Source organism: Quercus suber, unplaced genomic scaffold (genome assembly GCF_002906115.3).
Source record: "Quercus suber isolate HL8 unplaced genomic scaffold, Cork oak 2.0 scaffold_26, whole genome shotgun sequence".
Lineage (NCBI taxonomy): Eukaryota > Viridiplantae > Streptophyta > Magnoliopsida > Fagales > Fagaceae > Quercus > Quercus suber.
This window is the reverse complement of record NW_027069491.1, coordinates 2,010,738-2,034,298: the sequence shown is the minus strand read 5'-3', so window position 1 is coordinate 2,034,298 and position 23,561 is coordinate 2,010,738. Positions and strand designations below refer to the sequence as shown.

Below are 23,561 nucleotides of genomic sequence, written 5' to 3'. Positions count from 1 at the left end.
AGATTTTTTTTTTAAAAAAAATTGGGAACGGGCTAGGGATTTTAATCATTAGCTTGTTGGGTCAAAACTTACCCAAAGGGTTCGTATGAAGCCATTCTAGGCCCAGTGGCTCTAAAGTGCTTGAGATTTTTTTTAAAAAAATTTTGGGAACGGGCTAGGGATTTTAATCATTAGCTTGTTGGGTCAAAACTTACCCAAAGGGTTCGTATGAAGCCATTCTAGGCCCAGTAGTGAGTCTGATGTTCCAAACCAATCTTGTAGTTCATGAGGGCTTGCTCGTTCTTAGGGATGGCAATTTAGATCCGACCCGCAAATACTTGGCCCGGCCCGATCCTAATGGGTCGGATTTTACCTGGCCCGATAAAAAATAGGGTCAGGTATGGTTTAAAAAAAAAAAACCCAAAGCGGGTCCGGGTCGAGTTTGGGTTTTATAAATAAAATAAAATAAAATAAAAAAAACTCAAAACCCGACCCGGATAAGACCCGGTTATATATATAATTACTAAATTACCCTCACATATATATATATACATATATAGTTAAAAACCCTAAACTTTTCTATTCCTCTCCTCATTTTAGCTCACACCTCCGCCTTTCCCTCTTCATCTCTTAGCTCTCTCACACACACGACCACAAGCCCACAACACACACGACAACAAGCCCACAAGCAGTGAGAGACTCTGAGTTTTGATTTTTGGTTTTTATATAATAGCAGTGAGAGTAGTGACCGTTTCATGCTCTCTCTATCTCTCTCTTTTTCTCTCTCTCTTTTTTTTTTTTTTTTTTTAAATTTTGTTTTGCCAGATCAAAAACTAAACTTTATGTTCTCAAATCTCATCAGAAACCAACCGTTTTTTCACTCGCCGGAAAATCCAGTCGCTATAAAAGTTGTTGTTGTTGTCGTTGTTGTTGTTCCAAAAAGCAGAGCTTTGTTTTTTTGAAAATTGGAAAAGTTGGATTCGGATCGTGAATCGAGGATGAGAAGCGTGAATAACAGCGTCGAGACTATAAACACCGCTGCTCCTCTCATCTTCCTCACGCCGCCGCCGCACAGGCTCTCTACTCTCTCAACTCCGTTTCATCCTCGCCGTCACCGATCTCGCACTGTCGCACAGTCCTCTGCCCCTCTCATCTTCCTCGCCCATGGCCACAACTACAAGCGTGACATGGCCTCACTCCACCTCATTCTCCATTTTTTTGTCTTTTTTTATGGGTTCAGTTCGCCTTAATCATGTGAGTTTGTGTTTGTGTTTGTGTTTATGATTTCTGAAAGGGAAAAATGAAAATCATAGATCTGAAATTTGTGTTTGGTTTGTGATTTTGAAAGGAAAAATCGTAGATCTGAAATCTGTGTTTGTGATTTCTGTTTTTATGTTTGTGATTGTGTTTAGATTTGTGTTTGTGTTTGTGATTTTGGGTCGAAAAATCATAAATCAAAATTTTTATTTATAATTTTGTGCTGGGTTGGTCATGAGGGACGGGCCCCGCGGGGGTGGGTTTGGGTCCCGGAAAAAAATCCGTTTAGTAAACGGGTCATGGGTCGGGTTTGGGTATAAAAAAACCCGACCCGAACCCGACCCGTTGCCATTCCTACTCATTCTCATCTGAATGGCGCCCAAAAAATACTACATGACTATGGTAGACAATATTGCGCCCCAATATTGCTCGAAGCCTATGTTGAATTTGTAGTTATTTATTTATTTATTTAAGGGTTTGAATTTGTATTTTTCTTTGCTTCTTTTGTTAATTTATTCATTTACCCAGAGTATTTTTTTTACACTTTTTTTTTAGGGTTTGGATTAGGTCTAGTACTTTTAGTGCACTGGACCCGATTGGATGGTAACGCGTGTTCAAAAATGGACACGTGTCACAATCCCAACGAGTCTAGCGCTACTAAACACTAGACCCAAACCTTCACCTTTTTTCTTTTTCTTTTTTAAATGGAATTCTTACACAATGTTTGAGAGTTTATAAAAAGAAGAAGAAGAAAGATTTGGAATAGATAGACAATAAAGGAATGAAATTAAACGAAATGCGGTATATTATTTCTAATGTGTTTAAGAGTTTATAAAAGAATAAATGGAAATGAAATAAAGGTCGAATGGGAGTTCATCAAATAATAGAATTGAATAGAATGAGTAAATCATAAATAAATAAAATTGAGTGGAATCTATTTAAGTCATGGAAAGGAAAAAAATAAAATAAACAATTGTATGAAATTAAGCAATTTTGTTTGGATGTTTTAAAATAGGACAAAGTTTAATTACAAAATTAGTTGTAACATAAAGTTACAACATTGCTCAATAAAATAAACATTACTACATATTTTGAAAATTTAACCATTAAATTTTATGTTTTTTATGCCCTTACTACACGTATCAAATTTTGTGTCAATTTGATATTATTTACTATATGATCTATGATGGGATAGCAAAATTGACCATCTCTTGTTCGTCCATAGGGATCGTCCATGGGCATCGATTAGCTAAATAACCACAGACCGTCTATACGAAAGAGTCGTCCATGTGCGAAGCGCATGAACGACCACACAACATCAGTCTATGAAAAAGAGTCGTCCATAGGCAAAGCACATGGACGACCACATAACACTTGGCAAATCCTAGAGCGGTTAATCAACCCTGTTCATCGCCACCAATTTCCCCTAAGTATTTAACTTCCACTAGCAGTTGGAGTTTTTATAGTCGTTGAGGAAGTTATTTCCGGAATTTCTGATTTCCACGAATCTTGGGGAAGTTACTAAACCAAATAATTGCTCCAAGATTCTCTATATAAGAACTGGTCTGAATCAAACAAAGGTAAGGACAATTTAATATTTTACTCCTAAACAGTTGGAACTCCATTCTTGTGAGAAACTAACTTAGCCATCGGAGGGTGTTAGGCCGGTTCACCCTGGTCTCCTTTGATAACGTGTTCACTTTTGCAGGCCTTCGCTACAACTTTCAGCCCATCAAAGTCGAAGTGTTCAGCCTATTGATTCTGTTCAGCATCAATCTATAAACTTATATTTTATACATAATTTTAAACTACAAAAACTTGCAATTTAAACAATTTATTGATAATATAGCTATTGATCTTTAATTTACTAGAAATTTTGCAAGTATGGAGGATATAAAAATAAAATGTAATTCAATAGTAGATTTGTCAAAATTTACCCCCAATAAAAAAATATTGAGTAAGGTTGTAGCCTAAGGTTACAAGTTACAACCAATTTTGTAGCTACAATTTTGTCCTTTAAAATAAATGAATGAAGCATAAGTAATATTCTTTGGGAATGTCATTTTAATGAAAAGAAACAAAATCATTGTATAACAATGTTACTATAACATGCAGATTGTATCAAGTATATTTTAGAAGTTTTAGTAAAAATTTCATAAATCTAATTTTTTTCTCTTTGATTCCTCCAAACTTCAGTGGAATTAAAATTTGAATTTTTTTTTACGGAAAATGCATTTAATATTATATGATTTTTTTTTTCCCAAAATGAGTCAAGTTTTGGCTACTACAAATTTTACCACAAAGGTTTACAAAATGATGTGTCAATTTCTTCTAAAAAAAAATGATGTGTCATTTTCTAACTACAATACAAAAAAAAAAAAAAGTACATAAGAAATTTGTTTATTGCCATTTTCATGTTATACTAATCACATTCATTACAATGTCAATTTGTAAGGTTTTTATTAAAATTTCCTATGGCTTTAGCATTTTTCTTTTAAAAAAAATTAAATTATATACAAATATCAATAACAACAAATGCAACTATGCAACTATCTTGAATAATTAACATGTGTACCTTTCTTTTTTCTTTTCTTTTTTTAATGTGCATTATAAGGGTTCAAGTGATGCCCCAATGATAAATTGATAATACCATCTTTCATGCTTCATATCTTGATTTGAACTCCATCTCCTTCTACCCTACTCTCTTACCTATCTCAGTAAAAGAAAAAAAAAAATTATAATAACCCCACCCTTTTTTCCCCTCCCAAATCATGCCTTGAGAAGAGAGTTAATTTTTTATTTTATTTTTTTTGTTAGGGAAGGAATGAAATCTTATTAAGTAAAGTTGGCTAAATCAGCCTAAAATACATTGAGAGATTGTGGTGAAATATCCTTCATCCATACAACATAATTTGAGACATTTCTAGCATAATTAGCTATACTATGAGCAATCATATTAATTTGCCAAAATGTATTTGTATTAAAGGATATGTATTGTATACCAAACCATAAAACGTATTTAATAGAGATATCAATTTACTGGGAGTTTTTCAGGTGGTTCAAACATTCTTGATGCTTTGACTAGTACATGAAGAAAAATAAGTAAGCAAATAAATAAATATATATATATACACACACACACACACATTATTTTTATAAATAAAATTAGGTTATAAAACCTGCTATTTGGGCTAATAGATTGGACTAATGTACTTAACTAATTGTTTCTCAAAAACAAGTACTTAACTAATTGTAGGGTCTAATTTGGCAGCCCAGGCCCAAGAAGGATGGGTTACGAGCCCAATGAACCCAAGACAATGAATTTGTAGAGAGTAGGTGAAAGACTGGGCTGGGTGCGAATTAAACAGCGATTGATTATAGTGTTTAAGGATTCATTGACACAAGATCGTGCTCATCTTCCTTAACAAATGTCTGTCCAAAGAGGTATTTTATTGAATGAAAGATGATTACAACTCTTGGAGCTACAGTAAAATTATCTAATTCTTCTCTCTACCTTTTTTTCGATCCCTATTATCAGAGACCTCTTCTGCTTATATAGTACCCTCTTCCATCATCTTCATCGTCCACTTATTCTTCATCTAAGCATCCACTTGAGTGCATGTCCCATCAGGTATTCTCTTTACCCCTCCATGAGTGGTAGTAGCTGAGATTACACTGTTCAGGGGTCTTCTCCACATTAATGCGGCCATAAAAGTAGCTGCAGTGCATTTAATGCAGTGGTGGCAGCTTTTCCTTGAGATATTTTCTCGTTCTAATCATCCCTAAACATGCCTGGAGCTTATCTTTGTCGTTGGGATTGCCTGAGAGTCCATTCGGACCTTCTATTTGTTGGCTAGGTCAAGACTATTTGCGTCCAAGGAGTGTAACCTCTTCGGACAAAAGGTGACTTCTTCGGACACTACTCTTCCTTTACTTCTGGGTTGGCTGCGTTCAGATGAATTCTACCCCGACCCGCTAGTATTCTTCGGACGTACAGTACTCCTCAAGACAGGGCCCCCAGCCTAATAGGTATGTCTGGGCTTTTACCCCTCACACTAATATATTATAATTATAAAATATGTGGATTTTAACTTTTATATTCATAAACATATTTATTTATTCGTTTATTGATAGTAGTAATTCAAAATAGTACATCCATATTAGTTGGTATTGAAATATTTTGTTCATTTGGTCAATATGGTCTTTGGCATGATATTGACAACTCTAAAATTAACACAAGTAGATTGAAAGGGAATGGTCGTTGGATCAAAGGTTTTGAGTCTTTTGACTCCCTATTCGCAAACTCACAATAGTCTTCTTTTTATTTATAACTAATGATAGGAATATAATCTCAGTACACACTGTCACATAGACCGAAATCATGTTTTTAAAACACAATTTCAAATGGATTGCATATGAAATGTGCAATAGCAAATATGTAATAAAATTTGATGTTTATTTTTTATGAATGAAATCACAATAGTCAAATCCTTTATAATATACAGTTTAATGGAAATAAAATTAAAAGTTTATTTATTTATTTTTAAGGATAAATATATAAATAAATTTTTAGGAGAATATGCCTGAAAATATGGCTCTAAACGTGGGATTATTATTATTATTATTTTCTAAAATTCAAAAGCAACCCTCTAAGTTTCTTCAGATGTCATTTTAGTATTTTAACTTTGCTTTCATTCATTTCAGTACTCTAACTTTCAAGTTTATTCAATTAAGGTTTTTTCATAAAATTTTGTTATATGTTGTGGTTAATTTTTCAATTTTTTAATTTTTTTTTAAATTAAAAAATTCAATTAATGATTGAAAAATATTTTCTAGATTTTTTTTCCAACAAATTTTAACAAAAGTTGACGGAAAGATTTTAATTGAATAAATCTGAAATTTAAAAGGACAAAATTTAGCTACAAAATTAGTTGTAGCCTTAGGCTACAAATTTACTCAATATCTTTTTATTGGATGTGAATTTTGACAAATTCACCATTGGATTACATTTTCTTCTTATATCCTCCATGTTTGCAAAATTTCAATAAAATTAAAGATCAATAGCTATGTCATCAATAAATTTTTTAAATTTCAAGTTTTTTTAATTTAAAATTATGCACAAAATATAAACTTATAGATCATATAGTAAATAATATCTTATTGACACAAAATTTAACGTATGTATTAAAAGCATAAAGAACATGTAATTCAACGGATAGATTTTCAAAATATATTGTAAAATTTATTTTATTGAGTAAAATTGTAACCTTAAGCTACAACCAGTTTTGTAACTAAACTTTGTCCAATTTAAAATACTGAAATAAACAAAAATAAAGTTAGAAGACTGTAATAAAATCTAAATAAACTTAGAATGTTAGTTTTACATTTTAGCAATTTTTTTTTTTTTTAAATGGGAACGGGCTTGGGATTTTAATCATCTGCTTGTTGGGTCAAAACCAGCCTAGAGCCAGAGGGGTGTGAAGCCGTTCTAGGCCCATTAGTGAGTCAGACGTTCCAGACCAGTCTTCTAGTTTACGAGGGCTTGCTCGTTCTCATCTAAATGGCACCCAACAGATACTATATGACCATGGTGGACAATATTGGGCCACTATTGGTCTGAATCGATGTTGAACTTATTGTTTTCTTGGCTTCTTTTGTTAATTTGTTCACTTACCAATAATATTTTCTTACACTATTTTTTTAAAAATGAAATTCTTACACTATGTTTGAGAGTTTATTAAAAAAAAAAAAAAAAGAAAAAAAAAGGAAAGATTTGGAATAGATAGACAATAAATGTTTAGGAAAAAAAAGATAGACAATAAATAAATGGAATTGAATAAAACAAGGTATATTATTTCTAATGTGCTTGAGAGTTTAAAAAAGAATTAGTGGAAATGAAATAAGAGTCATTTGGGAGTTCATCAAATAATGGAATTGAATAGAATGAGTAAATTATAAAGAAATAGAATTGAGTTGAATCTATTTAAGTGATGCAAAGGAAAGAAGAATAAAAGAATTGAATGAAACTAAGTAATTTTATTTGAATGTTTTAAAATAAATTAATAAAATATAAGAAACCTTCTTTGGGAGTGACATTTTAATGAATGTAATGAAATCATTGTATAACAACACTGCTATAACATTAACATGCGGATTGTATTAAGGGTATTTTGGAAGTTTTAGTAAACATTTGATTAAAATTTCAATCAAGGGGATGACCTAACAATTTATTTCATTCGAGCTCTCAAACAAATGAATGGAAAGAATATTCCAAATGAATTATTTCCATTTTATTCACTTCCCTCCTATGAATGAAGGAATAAGTGTTCCTCCTAAAAAATTGAGGAATTTTAGGAGGAAATAGAAAGCAATGGAATAGACATTTCCTTGTAAGCATTTAGTTCATTTCTAATAAACTCCCAAACAATAGAATTGTTGGAATATCCCCTAAATTTGAACAAAATATAATGGACATTCCCTTATAAGCATTCAATTCATTCCTACTAAACTTCCAATCAAGGGAATAATTAGAATATCCCTTAAAGATACCACAACGCAACCTTGACATAACGGTCACTTCATTAAGTACCGGATAGTTTGTATAATCAAAGTTATGGGTTATCGTTTGTGATGTTAGTCATGACCAAACCCTACCATGGTTGACAAACTCGGGGCGCACACATAATCGCATATTTTTAACAAATTGACACCAAAACACAATCTAATATGCCAACAAAATTCTAAGGCAAGCAAGAAACCCACTCTTATATCTCAAAATTCATAAACTAATCAACCCATCCATCCAAACTCAAGTATGGAATTCCTTTTTCAACAAGATGTAGTATGCGCCATTTAATGCCACACATCATTAAAGATGGACACAAATTTTAAATTGAAACGATTTCATCAGTTTTGAACTTTAATTGATAAAATTATGAATATGGGACCTAATAAGAAACATGATACTCACTCTTGGGGCTTGTTTGATTTTGTGTTTCGAAACATGTTCTCAAAACAGGGTTAAATATTAGCTTTGAAATGTATTCATGATTTTTTTTTTTTTAATATTTATAAATGTTTTCTTATAAAAAGTGGTTGGTTGTTTGGTTCACCAAGCCAAAATGTCGTTTATCAATTTCTTGAATATGAATTTAGGATAAATAAACCTATTTTTACATGTGCTTTTGTTTGACACCTCTTTTGAATATATTTTGAGAGCAAAAACACTGAGTTACAAAAAATAAGAAAAAAGAAATACAACGAACTTATATTAATGATAGTTGTTTAAAATTTTAAATCAACTTTCCCACGGTACTTCTTCCATTCACATTAACATACTTGGTGACAAAGTAGCTTGGTGGGCCAAAGAATAAACTACTCCTATTATTTAGCGATAAAAATAAGAGTTTTAAAATGTCAAAGTACCTCATTTTCACAAAAAAAAAGAAAAAAAAAGAAAAGAAAAGAAAAAGAAGCGAAAGTACGAGTCCAAATTTGTCATACTTTTCATGTTTTATGCCATACTCTATCAATAAATACTTATCACGTGTTCACCTAATTAATTAAATACTATTATTATTGACTTATTGCCATGTCTAGTATTAATAAGTCAATAATAATAATATTTAATTAATTAAATAAACACATAACAAATATTTATTAGTATATTATAAAGTAGAGCTTGAAAAATGTATCAGAAGATTTAGACTCCAAAGAACCGGTACCATCCAAAAACTTTATTTTATTTATTTTAAATATAAAATTTGGTTGAAAGGAGTTTGGGAAGTCAAAACGACGACGGTTCTCCTCGGATAAATCGAAATATTTTACTACTACATATCCAAAATTTGCTTCTGTTGTAAAACTACAACAACACTGTCGCACAAACACGATTCATCTCTCTCTTTTTTATTTTTATTTTTCCAGCTTTGCCACCTCTTCCCTCTTCTCCTCCCTGAGGAGAGAGAAGAGTAGAGAGAGAGAGAGAGAGTGAGAGAGCGCAAAACACAGCTTTCGTTTCCCAAAATCAAATTCTCTTTCGCTCTTAGGGTTTCCGTTTCCTCCATTACCACGCTTTCTCTATTCTCTCACATTCACTTCCACTCTCGTACGGAGATCGTCGTTTTCGTTTCCAGCTCTACGAATCCTCGGCCAAAATTTTCGGGGTTCAATCGGTGTGTTTTTGTGGAGATAATTTTTTCGCGTATTGAGGTGAGATTCTTTCTTCGGTTTAATTTGGTGAATTTTGAAGTTTCGGATTTACTAGAATGCGATTCTTTGAGTAAGCTTTGGATTGTACGCGTTTGTTGCTTTTTGAACTTGGTGAATTGATCTAGATTCTTCGTTCCTTTTGTGCCTGAATTGCATGATCCTGAAAACATTGTTTTCGCAAAGATTATACTGCCAATGTTGGTGTTGTTGGATTTCTAGTGGTTAATTATGCGTGCAATTGTCAAATGCGTTTCGTTCTCGTAATGTAAAGTGTAAGAGTAATATTTGGGATTGAATGTATATGGTATGTCATTTGGTTCAAGGTTTTGAAAAAATGTTTAAAATTCGGCATAAAAATGAAATTAAAAAAAAGTATATTATGGATTTGAATGAAAAATTCAGGACTAAAATAACGGCAAAAATGTTTAAAAATTCGATATAAAAATGGAAATTAAAAAAAAAAAATGTAAATTTACATCTGTACAAGTATATTATGGATTTGATTGTAAAATTTGGGATCAAAAGGACGGCAAACATGTTTTAAAATTTGTCATAAAAAATTGGAAATTAAATCAATGAAAATAGACATCTGTACAAGTATATTACAGATTTGAATGTAAAATTTGGGACTAAAAGAATGGCAAAAATGTTTTAAAATTTGTCATGAAAAATTGGAAATTAAAAAATTGTAAATTGACATGCGATACGATTATATTAAGGATTGGAACAAAAAATTTGGGACTAGAAGAACGGCTAAGACGGAGGGGCATCATTGTTATGGAGTGGTGTTACGTGTGTAAGAAGAATAGGGAGGATGTGAATTATTGATTCTTACATTGTGATGTGGCTTGGGAGGTGTGGTTTGTGTTGTTTTGTATCTTTGGTGTCTGTTTGGTAATGCGAAAGTAGGTGCATGATTTACTAGCTGTGGATAGGAAAGCGTGGGGTTGGTGGGATTTGGCAAGCAGCCCCTCTGTGTCTTATGTGGTGTCTTTGAGAGAGTGTAAGACCTGTTGTCTTGCAGCGATTGAGCTAAGTGCGGCGAAATTGAAGCATTCTTTGCTGAAGACTCTTTATGATTGGACTTCACATTTTGTGGCGTTTACTATTGAGGCTTTATACTTTTTGGATTTTTTGGGAATTTGTTAGCTTTGTTTCTTCTTGTATTTTTGTTGTTGTTGTTGTTGTTTGGGGTTTGTGCGCAGCACGGTTGGGGTGTTTGTTCTTAAACAAGGACGTGCACAAAAGCAACACAAGTCAATTGAATCTGGTTAGAAGAAATCTATGTCACATTGCACACATAAAAGTATGATATATTGCTCAAGAAACATCTTAAAAGCATTGAGGGCTCAGTTTTGTGTCACATGGACTCTTTTAAATGAGATTTTTTTTATATATAAGTAATGTAAATTTAATTGCTATCAAAAAATAGAGTCACCCAAGTGTTCAAGGAGTATACAACTGGGACCAAACAAATCAGTCACGCAAAGTACATGAATCTATCAAATCAACAGCAGACCATAAGGACTGGCTATGCAAAACTGTCATCCAATCCAAAAAAGTTCTAAAGAAAAATATATAAAAGATCAAGCATAGTTTTTTCTGTCTTCAAAACTCCAGTTGTTCCTCTCTGTCCACAGACACCACTTCAAACGATGCGGGGCAGCCATCCATAAATGACCATTCAGATGACGCTGAAAATGACCTGGCCAACATTTTACTGCTTCGTGACACTGTTAGGCACCAATCGTGCAAACAAATGGAGAAAAGCATCCATTCAAATATTTTAATTCATCACAGCTTAGCATTGTGAGCTTAGAGTTTAAGGCTTGTCAGAAGATGTAATCTGCAATGAGGAGGAAAAAGGAGCAGAGCTTTCACTCTACACATCTTTTTCTTTTCTTTCGTTCTTTCTTAATTTTATATATTTTGAATAGCTTTCCCAAGCAGCATGGCCTCTACATAGTAGTTTCATCATTTCTTGAAGGACTACTACTGCTCTCTTTTTTATTGATAAGTAAATCAATTATGTTAATGAAAAAAGGATGGTTTTCAAACCCAAACTGAACTGCCCAGTCCAACCGGGTTAACCACAACCAGATTTCAAGCTGGTTTTTTTACTTAGAAAATAGTGTATTTTAAATCATATGAGAAAATGGGCTGACAAACTGCCAGTTGCTGGACCATTCACTGGTTTGACCAGTTCATGGTAGTGACTTTTTGAAAAAATGGGCAAAGGGTGCCATGGGGTTTCAAACCTCATATGGGCCCCCCAGAACTAATATCATGCATGGGAACAAATGGGTTTATTTGCATTATACCCAACAATTCCCTTAAAAATCAGAAGTAATATGAATCTATGAAACATACAGACTAGACGGTCAACTTCCATCCCAAGACAATTATAAGAAAAGGCGCCAACAAACCATGGTTTCATCCTCTCTACAGATAGCTCAGACCTCTAATGACAACAAACAATCATATCCAGTTTTTGTTCCCAGTTAAAATGAATGCCACATTGCTAATATTCTTTAATTCTTTTGATATAAAAATGTAGTGTTTGCAAATTCAAATGATATTAAAAGTTATGCCAGAAACCCGCACTACAATCACCTCTTTATTTTAAAGACTACAACAGTATATGACTTTCATGTAAAAGGAAAAATGATCATTAAATTGAAGGACATGCAAAAAATGTTGGATATAGCGCTTCAAGAAAATTGAAAAAATTACCTTCTTCGTCAAGCAAATTTGCTTCATCTGCCTCACGTAGTTCTCTACAGATGTATTGAGCAGCTAATTTCAAGTGCCCAACTTCCTCTGCCAAATGAGGAGGAAGATGATGATAAGAATTCAAGTTAGAAGAATACATACATAAAGGTATACACACACACATAGATATAAATCAAGTTTAGAAGTTGAACAGGTTAATTTGAAAACAAATTAGCTAAGTTCCCATTATAGGAAGCCTTCATCATTTCTTAACTTCTGGCATAAGATTTCTACTAACAAGCTCTTTTTATTCCATATTATCCAAAAATAGAAATACACACTCTACACAAATAGAGAGAGAGAGAGAGAGGAGCGAAAATTCATACAAACAGAAGTTTAATATGTTTACTAGCATAGATTGAACATACTATCTTGCACATTACGCAAACAGGTGAGACTATAGAAAGACCGTATAACTATAAAACCTCATGGTAACCGTACCTGCCATGTTTTGCGAGTAGCTCCCAGCTGCAAGAACCCTTGCCATGACTGCCATTCTCCCACTTCCACCAAGAGAGCATACCATTGAGAAAAGTAACTTGTATATCTGTACAATTAAATTGGCAAAATCAGCATAGAATGACCCATTTTGTTTCATGAATGAGTGAATTTAACCCCAAGGGGAACATTCAAACCAGTGACCTCCACTTTATGAAACGCAATCCCTGGCCAATTGTACTATCCCTTGGGGTTGGAATGGCCAATATTAAATTGTGAACAACGATAGTATTGTAATCCCAATTACATCAGCATTACCACATATTACTTGCTAATCAACTCCATCAAACAAAACAACTGACCATCACACACATAATCACAGGTACACTCGTAGAGCAGAGAAATTCAGAAAGCTCACACTTTTAAATAATATTAGTATCAGGGTCCTTCATAGAATGCATTACACAATCTGACTCTGAATGCTGCTAGCTTAAATTAAAATAGACATGCTATACTATACATTACACATAATTACGTATTTAAATAAATAAATAAAACTCTCTTAAAACAATTTCCACTATATACTTTACAAGAATACTTCAACTTGACTAAACTTTGATACTCTTATTGGCAATATAATTGTTTATTGTTTCAATGTGTATTATTACATACAACAATAAAATTATTGAAGTTGGTATTCTTAGTTCCATACCCTAATGTTTATAATTAAACATCTACTTTTTTCTTTGATCTACTAAAATTTTATATCATTGGGACATATAATGTAAGTACAGTACACAAATCTTACATTTCAAATGAACAAAAAAAAAAATCATTTTAATTATGTAAATTACATGAGACAATAAATACTTTTTTTTGTTAGTTTGCTTTTTCATTTTTCAGATACATAAGTGAAAGGAGGAATATAATAAACATCCTCTGATTCATTTATTATTTTTATTGTGCTTAAAAACATAGTTAAAGTAGGAAAAGTGTACTAAATATATTAAACAATTAATTAGTTGGTTTTTTATAAATATATATATATACATATCTTACGAAATTATACTAAAATAGCATAAGAATGCTACTAAATCAGATTTTTTTTTTTTTGATTAGTAAAATTTATTAATAACGAAAAGAACTACCCAGGTACACTAGATGTGTGCACCTGGTACGAAAAAAAAAAAAACCCCCCCCCCCCCCCCCCCCCCCCGGTGGGACACACACAAAGAAGTTCCTGCACACCAGTGAGAAAATATAAAAGAAACTAATCCCAAGGGCCCAAGGGGCAGCAAAATCAACTGAGGACATGCCTTCCCCCTCCCTTGGGGGCCAAAACTTACTTATCAAAGATATATATAAAAGAAATCATGCTCATAGGGTTAATTAAGTGGCAGATTGGGGCATTCTGACCTAATTGCTTGCTGACTTTATTGCTTTGGTGAAGTTTTTTGATGATTTCCTTTTGCAGATATGCATGTCTTTGGTTTGAAGCCTATGTCTGAACCTTTGCATTTGGTAAGATTTGGCATTTTTATAAATCATTATATATCAGCATTTTACTGCTTCATGACATCATGGTATAGAAACTGGTCTTGTAGAGATTGTTTTCATATGTACATGATAGTTCTTTGCCTTTTTTGTTTTCCTACTAAAAGGCTACAATATTTTTTCCCCTTAGTTGGTCTGGGTGATATTTGAAAATTTTAAATTTTTGCTTATTTGTGATTCTTTAGGCTTCTTTATGTCAAATGTACATAAAGTAGTCTGATTAAAAAAAAAAAAAAAAAGTACATGAAGTAGTCTTCTTGCAATAAATGTTTCTTTAGTTATAAAAAAAAAAAAAAGAAGGAAAAAAAGAATTTCTATTAAGTTCAAGCCATTTCTTTGCATGCAAAGGATGGAAAATGCTTGCAAAATCTTTAACCTGATCATATGGGAAAATTTTAAAGGAAATATGGAATTTAAAAAAAAAAAAAAATTTATATATAATTCTGACCACAAGATGGGTATTTTGCATGTGAAGGGTGTTAAATGCTTGCAAAATATCTAATATGATCATATGGGAGCCTACTGTAATTTATGTGTGGTAATGATTTAGTAAGCTTCTCCAAACAGAAATTATTAGAAACTAGTCTTGATCATCTGGTTAACTACATTAACCCTCTTTTCAAAGAAGTTTGCATGAATTCGTGATTATTTGGAATTAGCAGTTGCTATGATCTATGGTCTTGAGTCATTGGTTTGCATATGAAAGAAGTGGTTTGTGTGTTACTGTAATGAAAATAAAATGGGGCTTGTGCATCCCCGGATAATGACCAAAATAAAAATGGAGGCTTAGATCAAAGGCTTGTTAAAAGCGTTTTGATTTAATGTATGTAGTTTATATGGCAAGCTGTAATGCTTTGCCTTTGCTTCTAACAGATTTTGAAAGAAAAAATCACATGATCCTGTGAAACTATTATTCTTTAAAATGTAGTCTTATGCCTGATTTTGCAATCTCTCAACTTTGTTGCTTATTTCTTTTGGTGTCAAATAATCATAGTATGTTTTCTCTTTATTTCATATTGAAGAGTCCTTTGTTAGGACAGGTTGTTACGTGAATTTGGATGAATACCTCACCTAAAACGAGAGCAGCTTGTTTAGTACATTTTTAAATTTGGACCATTAGTTACATCAACTAATTGAGAAATGTGATTGATTTGGATTCTGTTTGTATTTGTTCACGTGGCAGATCTGCTTTTCACATAAGATTTATATTTACTTCTTTTATATGAATGTCAAGGTATGTTGCAATGCTTGCAAGAAGCCAGTAAAGGCCAGTCAATACGCGGCTCATGCAGGTTTGGAGGCTCTTCCCACCCTCTCCCTTCCCCATTTTTTTTAATTTCATTTTTAATAATTTTTGTTGGTTAGAATATTAGTCTTAGTGTTGCTTCGTATGCTTTATAATTAGCCAAAACATATCCATGCACCGACATGGAATTTGAGAATAGAAATTGTACAAAAAGGGAAAGGGCTGTTGGGCAGCAATTCCTATTTATTGGTTATTGCCTAAATTCTGATTATCATTGCAATGGTCACAGAGCCATAGATATGTTCTGCATGTGATAAATTGTGTACATGACCCCCAATTTCACACCTAATTGAGGACCCAGTTTCTTTTAGAACTTAATGTTTGTTGACTTACATGGGGTGTTTCCCAATCAGTTGCCAAATGTTACTAGTTGGGATCTTAGCTTAAGTCTTTGTGGATGTTGGTTCTGGTGCTTTACTGAAGGTGGCTTTTTTCTTTTTCCTTTTTATTTTTTCAGAACTCTGTAGGTCACTGAATTGTACAGAAGAACTTATTTTGGAGCTTAATGGCAGTACAGGGAACAGAAAACCTCCAAGGAAGGAGAGGAAGAAATTACTAACTGCTTATGCTAGTATCCTTTAAAATGAAAAATCTTGCACGGGTTTAAATGATAAGCTTCTTGATGTCTCAGACAATTGTTCTCTTATGATAATATTTTCATTTTCATTTTTTTTCCTGAAATGAAAAATACCCTAATATCTGGAGCAATTTAGCAAATCTATTGTTTTGTTTGGAAACATTTTCTGGATTATTTGAGTTTTGAATTTTATATTCTGTTGCTAGATGAAATTTTTTTTATTTTTTATGGTTCTTGACATCTCTTAGACCAAGCTACTCTGGTTGGGGAGCAAGAAAAGTCTGAACCCGTGGATGCTGATGACACTGCTGCATCAGAATATCAGTTGGGGAGTCAAGTTCAAATGGCTTCCTTCGCCATGGATGCAAAAAGTAACATCATTTGCTCTAATTTACATCCTCATATCCATTCAGTAAAATATATATATATATATATATTATAACTTGGGAACGTTTTTAAAGAAGGGTCCCTTGGACTTGCCTCTAGGCTGTAAAACCTATGGCAAATGACCCCCACCTGCCAAAACTGATATCCATTTAGTAATATTCTAGCCATAAAATATAAACTGAGCCAATTCCTAGGAAGAAATTTCAATATAGTAGTAGTAATATTTAAGAAAGATAAAAGCTGACGTTAATCCAAAATCACAAACAAGAGAGAGAGAGAGACAGACAGAGACTGAGACAGAGACAGAGAGGTACATCAGAAAGAATTAGAGAAACCTGTACATTGTTACTCTAATCAATATATGGTGGTAAACACATCAATGCTTTGAGAATAGAACTTCCAAACATAAAGCATATCAGCGAAGGGATATATATCTTTGTCTATATCATTCAAAGGAATTATCCATAAGAAGTTTCCTTTATTTATATTCATTCTAGTTTTTTCCCCTGCATTTGGATTTCAATTTTTTTGAGAGGTCAATTGTAATATTAGCCTCCATTGACAATAGGATCACCCTAATGATCATCTAATAGCTATTAAAGGCCAGATGTTATATTTCTCTGCTACTGTGGAACTAAGGTAAAAAATTTTGATCGAAAATTTTCTAGTTGTCAAAAAAAAAAAAAAAAAAAAGTTTGAAAAGTACTCCATAGATTGAAACTGTTATTCAACCATTTCTTGTAGCTAGATTTGGTGATTAATTCAGTAGATAACTGTTCTAAATTTCTTGTTTAATGTATATAAAGTTAGGACAAAAGAAATAGGAACTATAGTAGAACCTTTAAGATTAGACAGCAGCTTCTTATCAAAAAAAAAAAAAAAGATTAGACACCAGCTACTATGGAAGGGCTCTTTGGAGATACTTCCACAGATTTTTATTTGAACACTTTATAAAAAATGTCATAATGAGATATGGAAGAGGCCTGTGACCTTGTATTCTATTTGACGTTTGTGGTGTAGATGAGATATTTGTTTCCATTTTAGTGGCTTTCTTTTGTATCTTTTGTCTTGGTTGACACGCAAAATCATTTTGTCAAACAAACTTATTGTTGTCATAATATTACCATCTCATTTTTTTTTGCCTGCCTTAACCTTGGTTGGTTATTATCCACCACCCCCACCACAAAAAAAAAAAAAAGGCTTTGGTTGATTCCTGTAAACACCTTTCAAATCTAAGTTACTGCTGTAAACAGTGATGCTTATGATGTTTAGTAACTCCTTTGGCTAAAATGGTATTATAAAGGACCCCTCCTTCTTTTCTTGTCCCCCTTCCCTTTTAAATGATTGTTATATCGCTAGACCTTTCACTGGTAGAGTAAATATGGTGATGTAATATACCACTGTATCCTACAACTTGAAAAGATATGTTCAATGTCTGTAGAGGGAACTGAACTTTAATTCTTTGTGTATCCGTGTGGCTTCTCATGGAAATGCTTTCTCACATAAGTAGTCAATTTTTTTTTTCTCTCATTTAAATAAATAATCTGTAGTCTTGTCTGTGAACATAAAATTTAGTCTATTCATTATAAACATCATCAGCAAACCCCATACAGTTGGGACTTGGGACTACAGATTTCTTGAGCTAAGCTAAATTGTATTCATTTTTCTTTGCATTCTTTTTGGCTTAGTGACATAGCCTAGTATATGTTGTAAATTTGTTAATAATTCATTACTGTTTACTTTCTGCATACAAGTTTGTCTATAACTTTGTTGCAAATGCAAACTTTTTTTTTCCCTACCTATATAAAAAAAAAAGTTTGTGTTTGCAACGAAGTTATAGACTTCACTGTTTCAGTCTAGCTTGGTTAATTACTTAAACTTTTTTTTTTAATAATTTTTTTTTAAAGGAAACTCAGCACGTGCAGATGCAGCACCTATGATAGATGTTTCAGGAGTTATTTCTGGAAATATGGACCACTCAGCCTGTGTAATGCCTCCTCCAACAAAACGTTCTAAATTGTATGCTTTCTTTGTTCCTGTGATGTTACAATTCTTTGAATACTGATTATCTGCATTTTTTCAAGTACTTGAAAAAATTTATATCTGGGTTTTGAACATACACAGTGCATTAGAGTACTCGTTTGTTTCATTAAGTCATCTATATTCTCTATACATTGTGGTTGGTCTCATGCCATCCATAAAAATATTGCATTCTTATGATCTTATCAAAGTTCTTTTGAGCTAATTGCAAAAGAATGGGTTGGAGGGTGAGGTGATGGGTTCAAGGCCTATTTGGTGCATGGTAACTTATCAATGAAAAAAGTTAAAAAAAAATTCTTCATTCATGCTACTTCTATGGAACCTTATGAAATTTTATTGTTGGTTTTTAATATATTATGCATTCTCTTTATCGCTCTTGTAGGATAATAACTGCTCATGGACTTCTATCAAATGGTCTAGAAACAGCATCTGTTGTTACAAAAAGCACAAGTACGTTGGATGTGTTCCCCTGTAAGGATAAATTTATATTTGTTGAAGTAATGCTGTTTCCTTGGCAATTTTAGAGCAGAATATTCTCTAGTAGCGTTTATCTAATGAATAGACAGTCAAATAGTAATGCCTATCAAATCAAGAATCATCAATCTTATAATTTATATATATATAAATCATCAATCTTATAGGCATTGAACCTATATCTTATGGAAATTCTATAATTTTCTTGAATTATTAAAGCGTAATGTAATTCAATAGCTTCTGCTATCAACTAAGATATTTTGTCACCAATAGCTTTCTATCTGATGCTTATACTGTCTTTGGTGGGACTTTGGAGAAAAATTTCCTCTTGCATTCTATTTCTTAGTTTTATCTTTATCCTTGTGGCTCTCCTTCTAATGACTGCGTCCTAGCGATGCATCTTCCGCTTTAGATGTTGTCTATATCCTTACTTGATAAAATCTATGAAGACCACAATTACTGTTGAATAATAGATGCGGTAATTCTAATCATAGCAATTTTAAGAATGTCAGTTTTCAATCTTAACTTCATTTTTATTTTTTATGGGAAATTTTCAATTCATTGTTATGGTTGATATATCAGACTATATTCATACATATTTTCACATAGATATTGGTACTCATGTATGATATTGCTTTGTATATTCACGTGCAACTTGTTTCCCATGCTTGTGTGCAGGCAGGGATTCTCCGAAAGGGACAAATTCAGAAGGTGAAATGCCTAATGATTGTGTGATTGGCTATAAAAAGTGTGGGCAAATCCATCAATCGTGCCTGCCGACAAAAGGTTTTTTTTTTTGGGGGGGTCTGGTTTATATAGTCTGCTATACATATATATATATATATATATATATTCTGCTATATTATTTCACTAATATTGCAACTACTATCCTGTAGCCTGATACACATGTATTAGTTTTGGAAATTCATCCTAAACTTTTATTTTTCTCTGATTTCTTGACTTTGGAGTGCTTTCTGGATCCACAGTGACAATGATTATTGTGATGTAATCCAATCAGATATTCCAGTTCCTCTTGCTACCAAAATATACTACTCACAAAGAAACAACCGTCTCCGTTCAGCACTTAATCATCTTTACTGTGAGGCATCAACTAAGAAACTTTGTAGTGACATGCCAAGTTCAAAAACAATACAGGAAAACACGATGCCCTTAGAGGTTTCATCTCCAAGGGACTCTTCTGCTGAAACAATGGGTGACAAGCTCAACAGGAAGGTTTGTCCCTGTTCTTTATTACTTTTGGCTGATTGTGTACACATGCACTTGTTGCAGGGAGTTGTACGTGGCTTGTTCTTTTATCAATAGAAATTTATGAAAGAGAGATCATTTGAAATATCGAGTCTTTATGCATCCTCAAGGCATCACTTTTTTTTTTTAAATTTTTTGAAAGCTACATTTGTACAATTTCCAATATCTTGCTTACTTTCAATTGAATAGCAAGAAAGGGTGCAAGGCATTTGAAATGAATTTATGAATCTTCTTTTTTTGTTTATGATTTGAAAATTTCCTTTTTTGTACTCTCTCTTCATATTTTTAAGCAAGTAGAAAGTGAAAAAAAAAGAAAAAGAAAAAAAGATGTAGAGTGGCTTATCGACTAAATTCACACTCTAAAAAAAAAAAATTCACAGAGTAGCAATGCTGTTGTCATAATTATAGAATTCCTGAATTTAATAACTCACTAATTGACTCTCTATGTTTGATGTTAGTAATTTTAACAAAAAGAGATTAGAAGCATAAGATGAACCTCTTATGTATGTGATATAGCCACATAAAGCTATGATTAGTGCATTTCATATATTTATTTTATCAGTACACTTCTTGACGTCCTGCAGATTGCATGAATTTATTACAAAGGAACATAAAGCTGTTATTATTCCTTGAAAAGCAGGGACATACAAACACCTTGTCTTCTGTGCGAAGTCCTGATCAAATTCTTGCACAGAGTTCGGAAGTATGCTTGGGTAAATCTGGAGGATACCTCTCAGCCGGTAGCTACTCAAATCAGTTTACTGTTGATAATGTTCTGAGGCCTCAGCCTGCTCCTGTTGGATCGATGCGAAGCAACTATCTTTCAAAGCCTTATTCATTGGCAGGAAATTCAGGTAGTCCATTTCTAAGGTTTACTACAGTTCCACATTTATAAAATTTTCATTTGTTGCTTATTAAATAAATATATAAATTTTTTCATTTCTGGATCAGCTGCTAATTCTAGGCATGATCTCTGGCTCTAAGCTAACAAATTAGGAGCTTTTTTGTTTTGTTTTGTTTTTTTTTTTTGGGGGGGGGGGGGGGGGTGGGGGGGGGGGGGGTGTTGTGGAACTCAAGCAGGTAGAGGGGGTGCAATGTTTTTGCGAATGAGCTCACTTCATTTTGACAATAACTGTTTTTACCACAACTTATGGGCCTTATTAGGTTCAATATCTCAAAATTTTGCATCCCTTCGACAGAAGCAATGCTACTGACAAAAATATGCACAGCTTGTTTATCCTTTTTTTTTTTAATTTTTTTTTTTTTTGACTTTGATAGATATGATAGGATTTCAACCTATGCCATCCATTCTATGATAATTGCTCTTATTATCAGGCACCAATCGATTTTTGGTTTAGGCAGGGTTCGAACCCAAGATCTCTTATTCAACGATAAGAGACTGAGCTAATTGGAACCACTCGTTTATCAGCATATGTATATTCTCTTCGTTTTTCATTTGTTTTCTTTTTCCATGTCATTTATGGTGCAATCTACTATAAAGCTGGCAAGTAAGTTGTACATATGCGTGATGTCTTTTGGTCTTGTAGGAAAACCACTGGGGACCATGCAGCAGCCAAATGGAAGTGTTCCTGTTATATAGGAGTCCTGGTGGGATTTTTGCTAGGCAAAGGTGTAATTAGCCCAATACATGAGGTTAGGAATTAGAATCCCATTTTGAAACTGATAAAGCAAATGAGTCAAATTGTTTATTCCAGCCTTCTGCATTACTTGATCTCTGACCTATGTTCATAGTTAATGAAAATGGGGGAAATTTTATTTCGGCATTTTCTCCTGATTTAGATTGGAGTAGGAAGAGTTTTTTTTTTTTTTTTGGCTTTGCCAATTGTATATTTTCTCTTCCTTACAGTACTTGTATTGATCAAGTGTTCATATTTTATTTTGTAAAAAAGTAGGATTTGCCAAGGTAATAATTGGAAAAGAAAATTAAATAAATAAAATCTCAGCAAAAATAAAAATTGAAGAACCTTGAGTGAGTGCAACAGCAAGCACATTGCCTTCCATGTGTTCTGAATTTTTGTTTTCATTGTGAATCTGTGATAATGATTTATTATGGTGTTAGATCTTCTAGGATCTTGTAAAGGAAGAACTGCCCTTATCTGGATTTCAAGCTTCTGCTGAATTTCCAATCACAGTTGACCAACCTCTACTGCCAGAAGCAAAGGGGCTGGAAGTAAGTTTTTGAAATGAAATATTTTGCTCTTTTTGGACGGGTAGTAATGCGGGTAAGCTAAACGAGGCTGCAGAATGACGACAACAGACCATTGAGTTCCTCTTAATCCTTTTGAAGATTTTATTTTTCTTTTATTATTGTTTTTGAGGTGGCAAAACTCACTTAAGATCTTATATCTTTATAATGTCATTGATGATGGCAGCATCTGAAGGATAGTAAAGTGAATTTCATGAATACATGTCATTTTTGTTGTGGCTATTCAAGGTTTGGTGGGAGTGCAGACCTGGTGCTCCAATTCAATGAGATATCAATTAGGAATCTCCATCAGGCGGGACCTGGTAAGTTGCCATTCTCAATTATGCAAATTAAGTGGCATAAGACTAATGTTTGAGTGACAGCAACAGACTTGGACAGCTTCTTGTGTTTGTGCTAATGCCTGGGACTTGATTTAAATTATTAAGTAGTTTCTCGTTCGTAAAAAAAAATCTACTCTCTTATGAACTGTAGGATACATTGGGCAAGCATTCATTTGCAACTTCTAGGATTTATATTTTGTATAAAATGATCAGAGTATGTATTCTGATGGTGACATTACTCTACAGGAATCTGTGGTTTTGGTTCATGGTGCGGCGCAAAGGGCCAGATAGGGTGCTGCCACTCATTTTACCGAAGGTTGTATTGCTGATAGTATATGATACCTGATTTATAGCCTCTCATAATCTCGAGAAATTATTCACTCTTCCGGGAAGATAGGGCCCACATCTTATGAGAGGAGGGAGGACTCCTCCCGTAAGACTGAATAATTTCTCCATAATCTCCACGTCTATAGCTTTTAAATGCCTGCAACACTCTCAACTAACACCCCCCCCTCTCATTTTACCGAAGGTTGTACTGCTAATAGTATATGATACTTGATTTATAGCCTCCCATAATCTCGAAAAATTATTCACTCTTACGGAAGATAGGGCCCACACCTTATGAGAGGAGGGAGGATTCCTCCTGTAAGACTAAATAATTTCTCCATAATCTCCACATCTACATTTGACGCTATGGACCTCTTATAAGCTTTAAATGCATGTGCTCAATATGGATACCCAATATTCCCCCTC

At 33.2% G+C, this 23,561-nt stretch overlaps 2 protein-coding genes across 10 annotated transcripts; one reads left to right on the top strand and one right to left on the bottom strand.

Moving 5' to 3' along the window:
- Positions 1–10,642: 10,642 nt before the first annotated feature.
- On the bottom strand, positions 10,643–13,068 carry LOC136061358 (uncharacterized). 2 transcript variants are annotated; one of them, XM_065768548.1, is made up of 3 exons: positions 12,661–13,068; positions 12,181–12,267; positions 10,643–11,167 (listed from the first exon to the last, which is right to left on the bottom strand). In XM_065768548.1, exons 1-3 carry the CDS (start codon positions 12,815–12,817, stop codon positions 11,034–11,036), a joined length of 378 nt encoding a protein of 125 aa, XP_065624620.1. In that variant the 5' UTR covers positions 12,818–13,068; the 3' UTR covers positions 10,643–11,033. The 2 variants fall into 2 exon arrangements, with proteins under 2 accessions (XP_065624620.1, XP_065624621.1); XM_065768549.1 differs by having other exon boundaries at positions 10,643–11,152; positions 12,661–13,060.
- A 1,014-nt stretch (positions 13,069–14,082) lies between these two features.
- LOC111987715 (uncharacterized) lies at positions 14,083–23,502 on the top strand. 8 transcript variants are annotated; one of them, XR_010627022.1, is made up of 13 exons: positions 14,083–14,178; positions 15,446–15,503; positions 15,975–16,088; positions 16,343–16,465; positions 18,389–18,500; positions 18,904–18,992; positions 19,674–19,781; positions 20,014–20,228; positions 20,902–21,115; positions 21,809–21,914; positions 22,351–22,452; positions 22,717–22,790; positions 23,055–23,502. XR_010627022.1 is itself a non-coding variant. In XM_065768534.1 (10 exons), exons 1-10 carry the CDS (start codon positions 14,134–14,136, stop codon positions 21,859–21,861), a joined length of 1,125 nt encoding a protein of 374 aa, XP_065624606.1. In that variant the 5' UTR covers positions 14,083–14,133; the 3' UTR covers positions 21,862–22,192. The 8 variants fall into 8 exon arrangements, 4 of the variants coding, with proteins under 4 accessions (XP_065624606.1, XP_023875211.2, XP_023875210.2 ...); XR_010627021.1 differs by having other exon boundaries at positions 22,342–22,452; XR_002880331.2 differs by lacking the exon at positions 22,351–22,452.
- Positions 23,503–23,561: the final 59 nt, after the last annotated feature.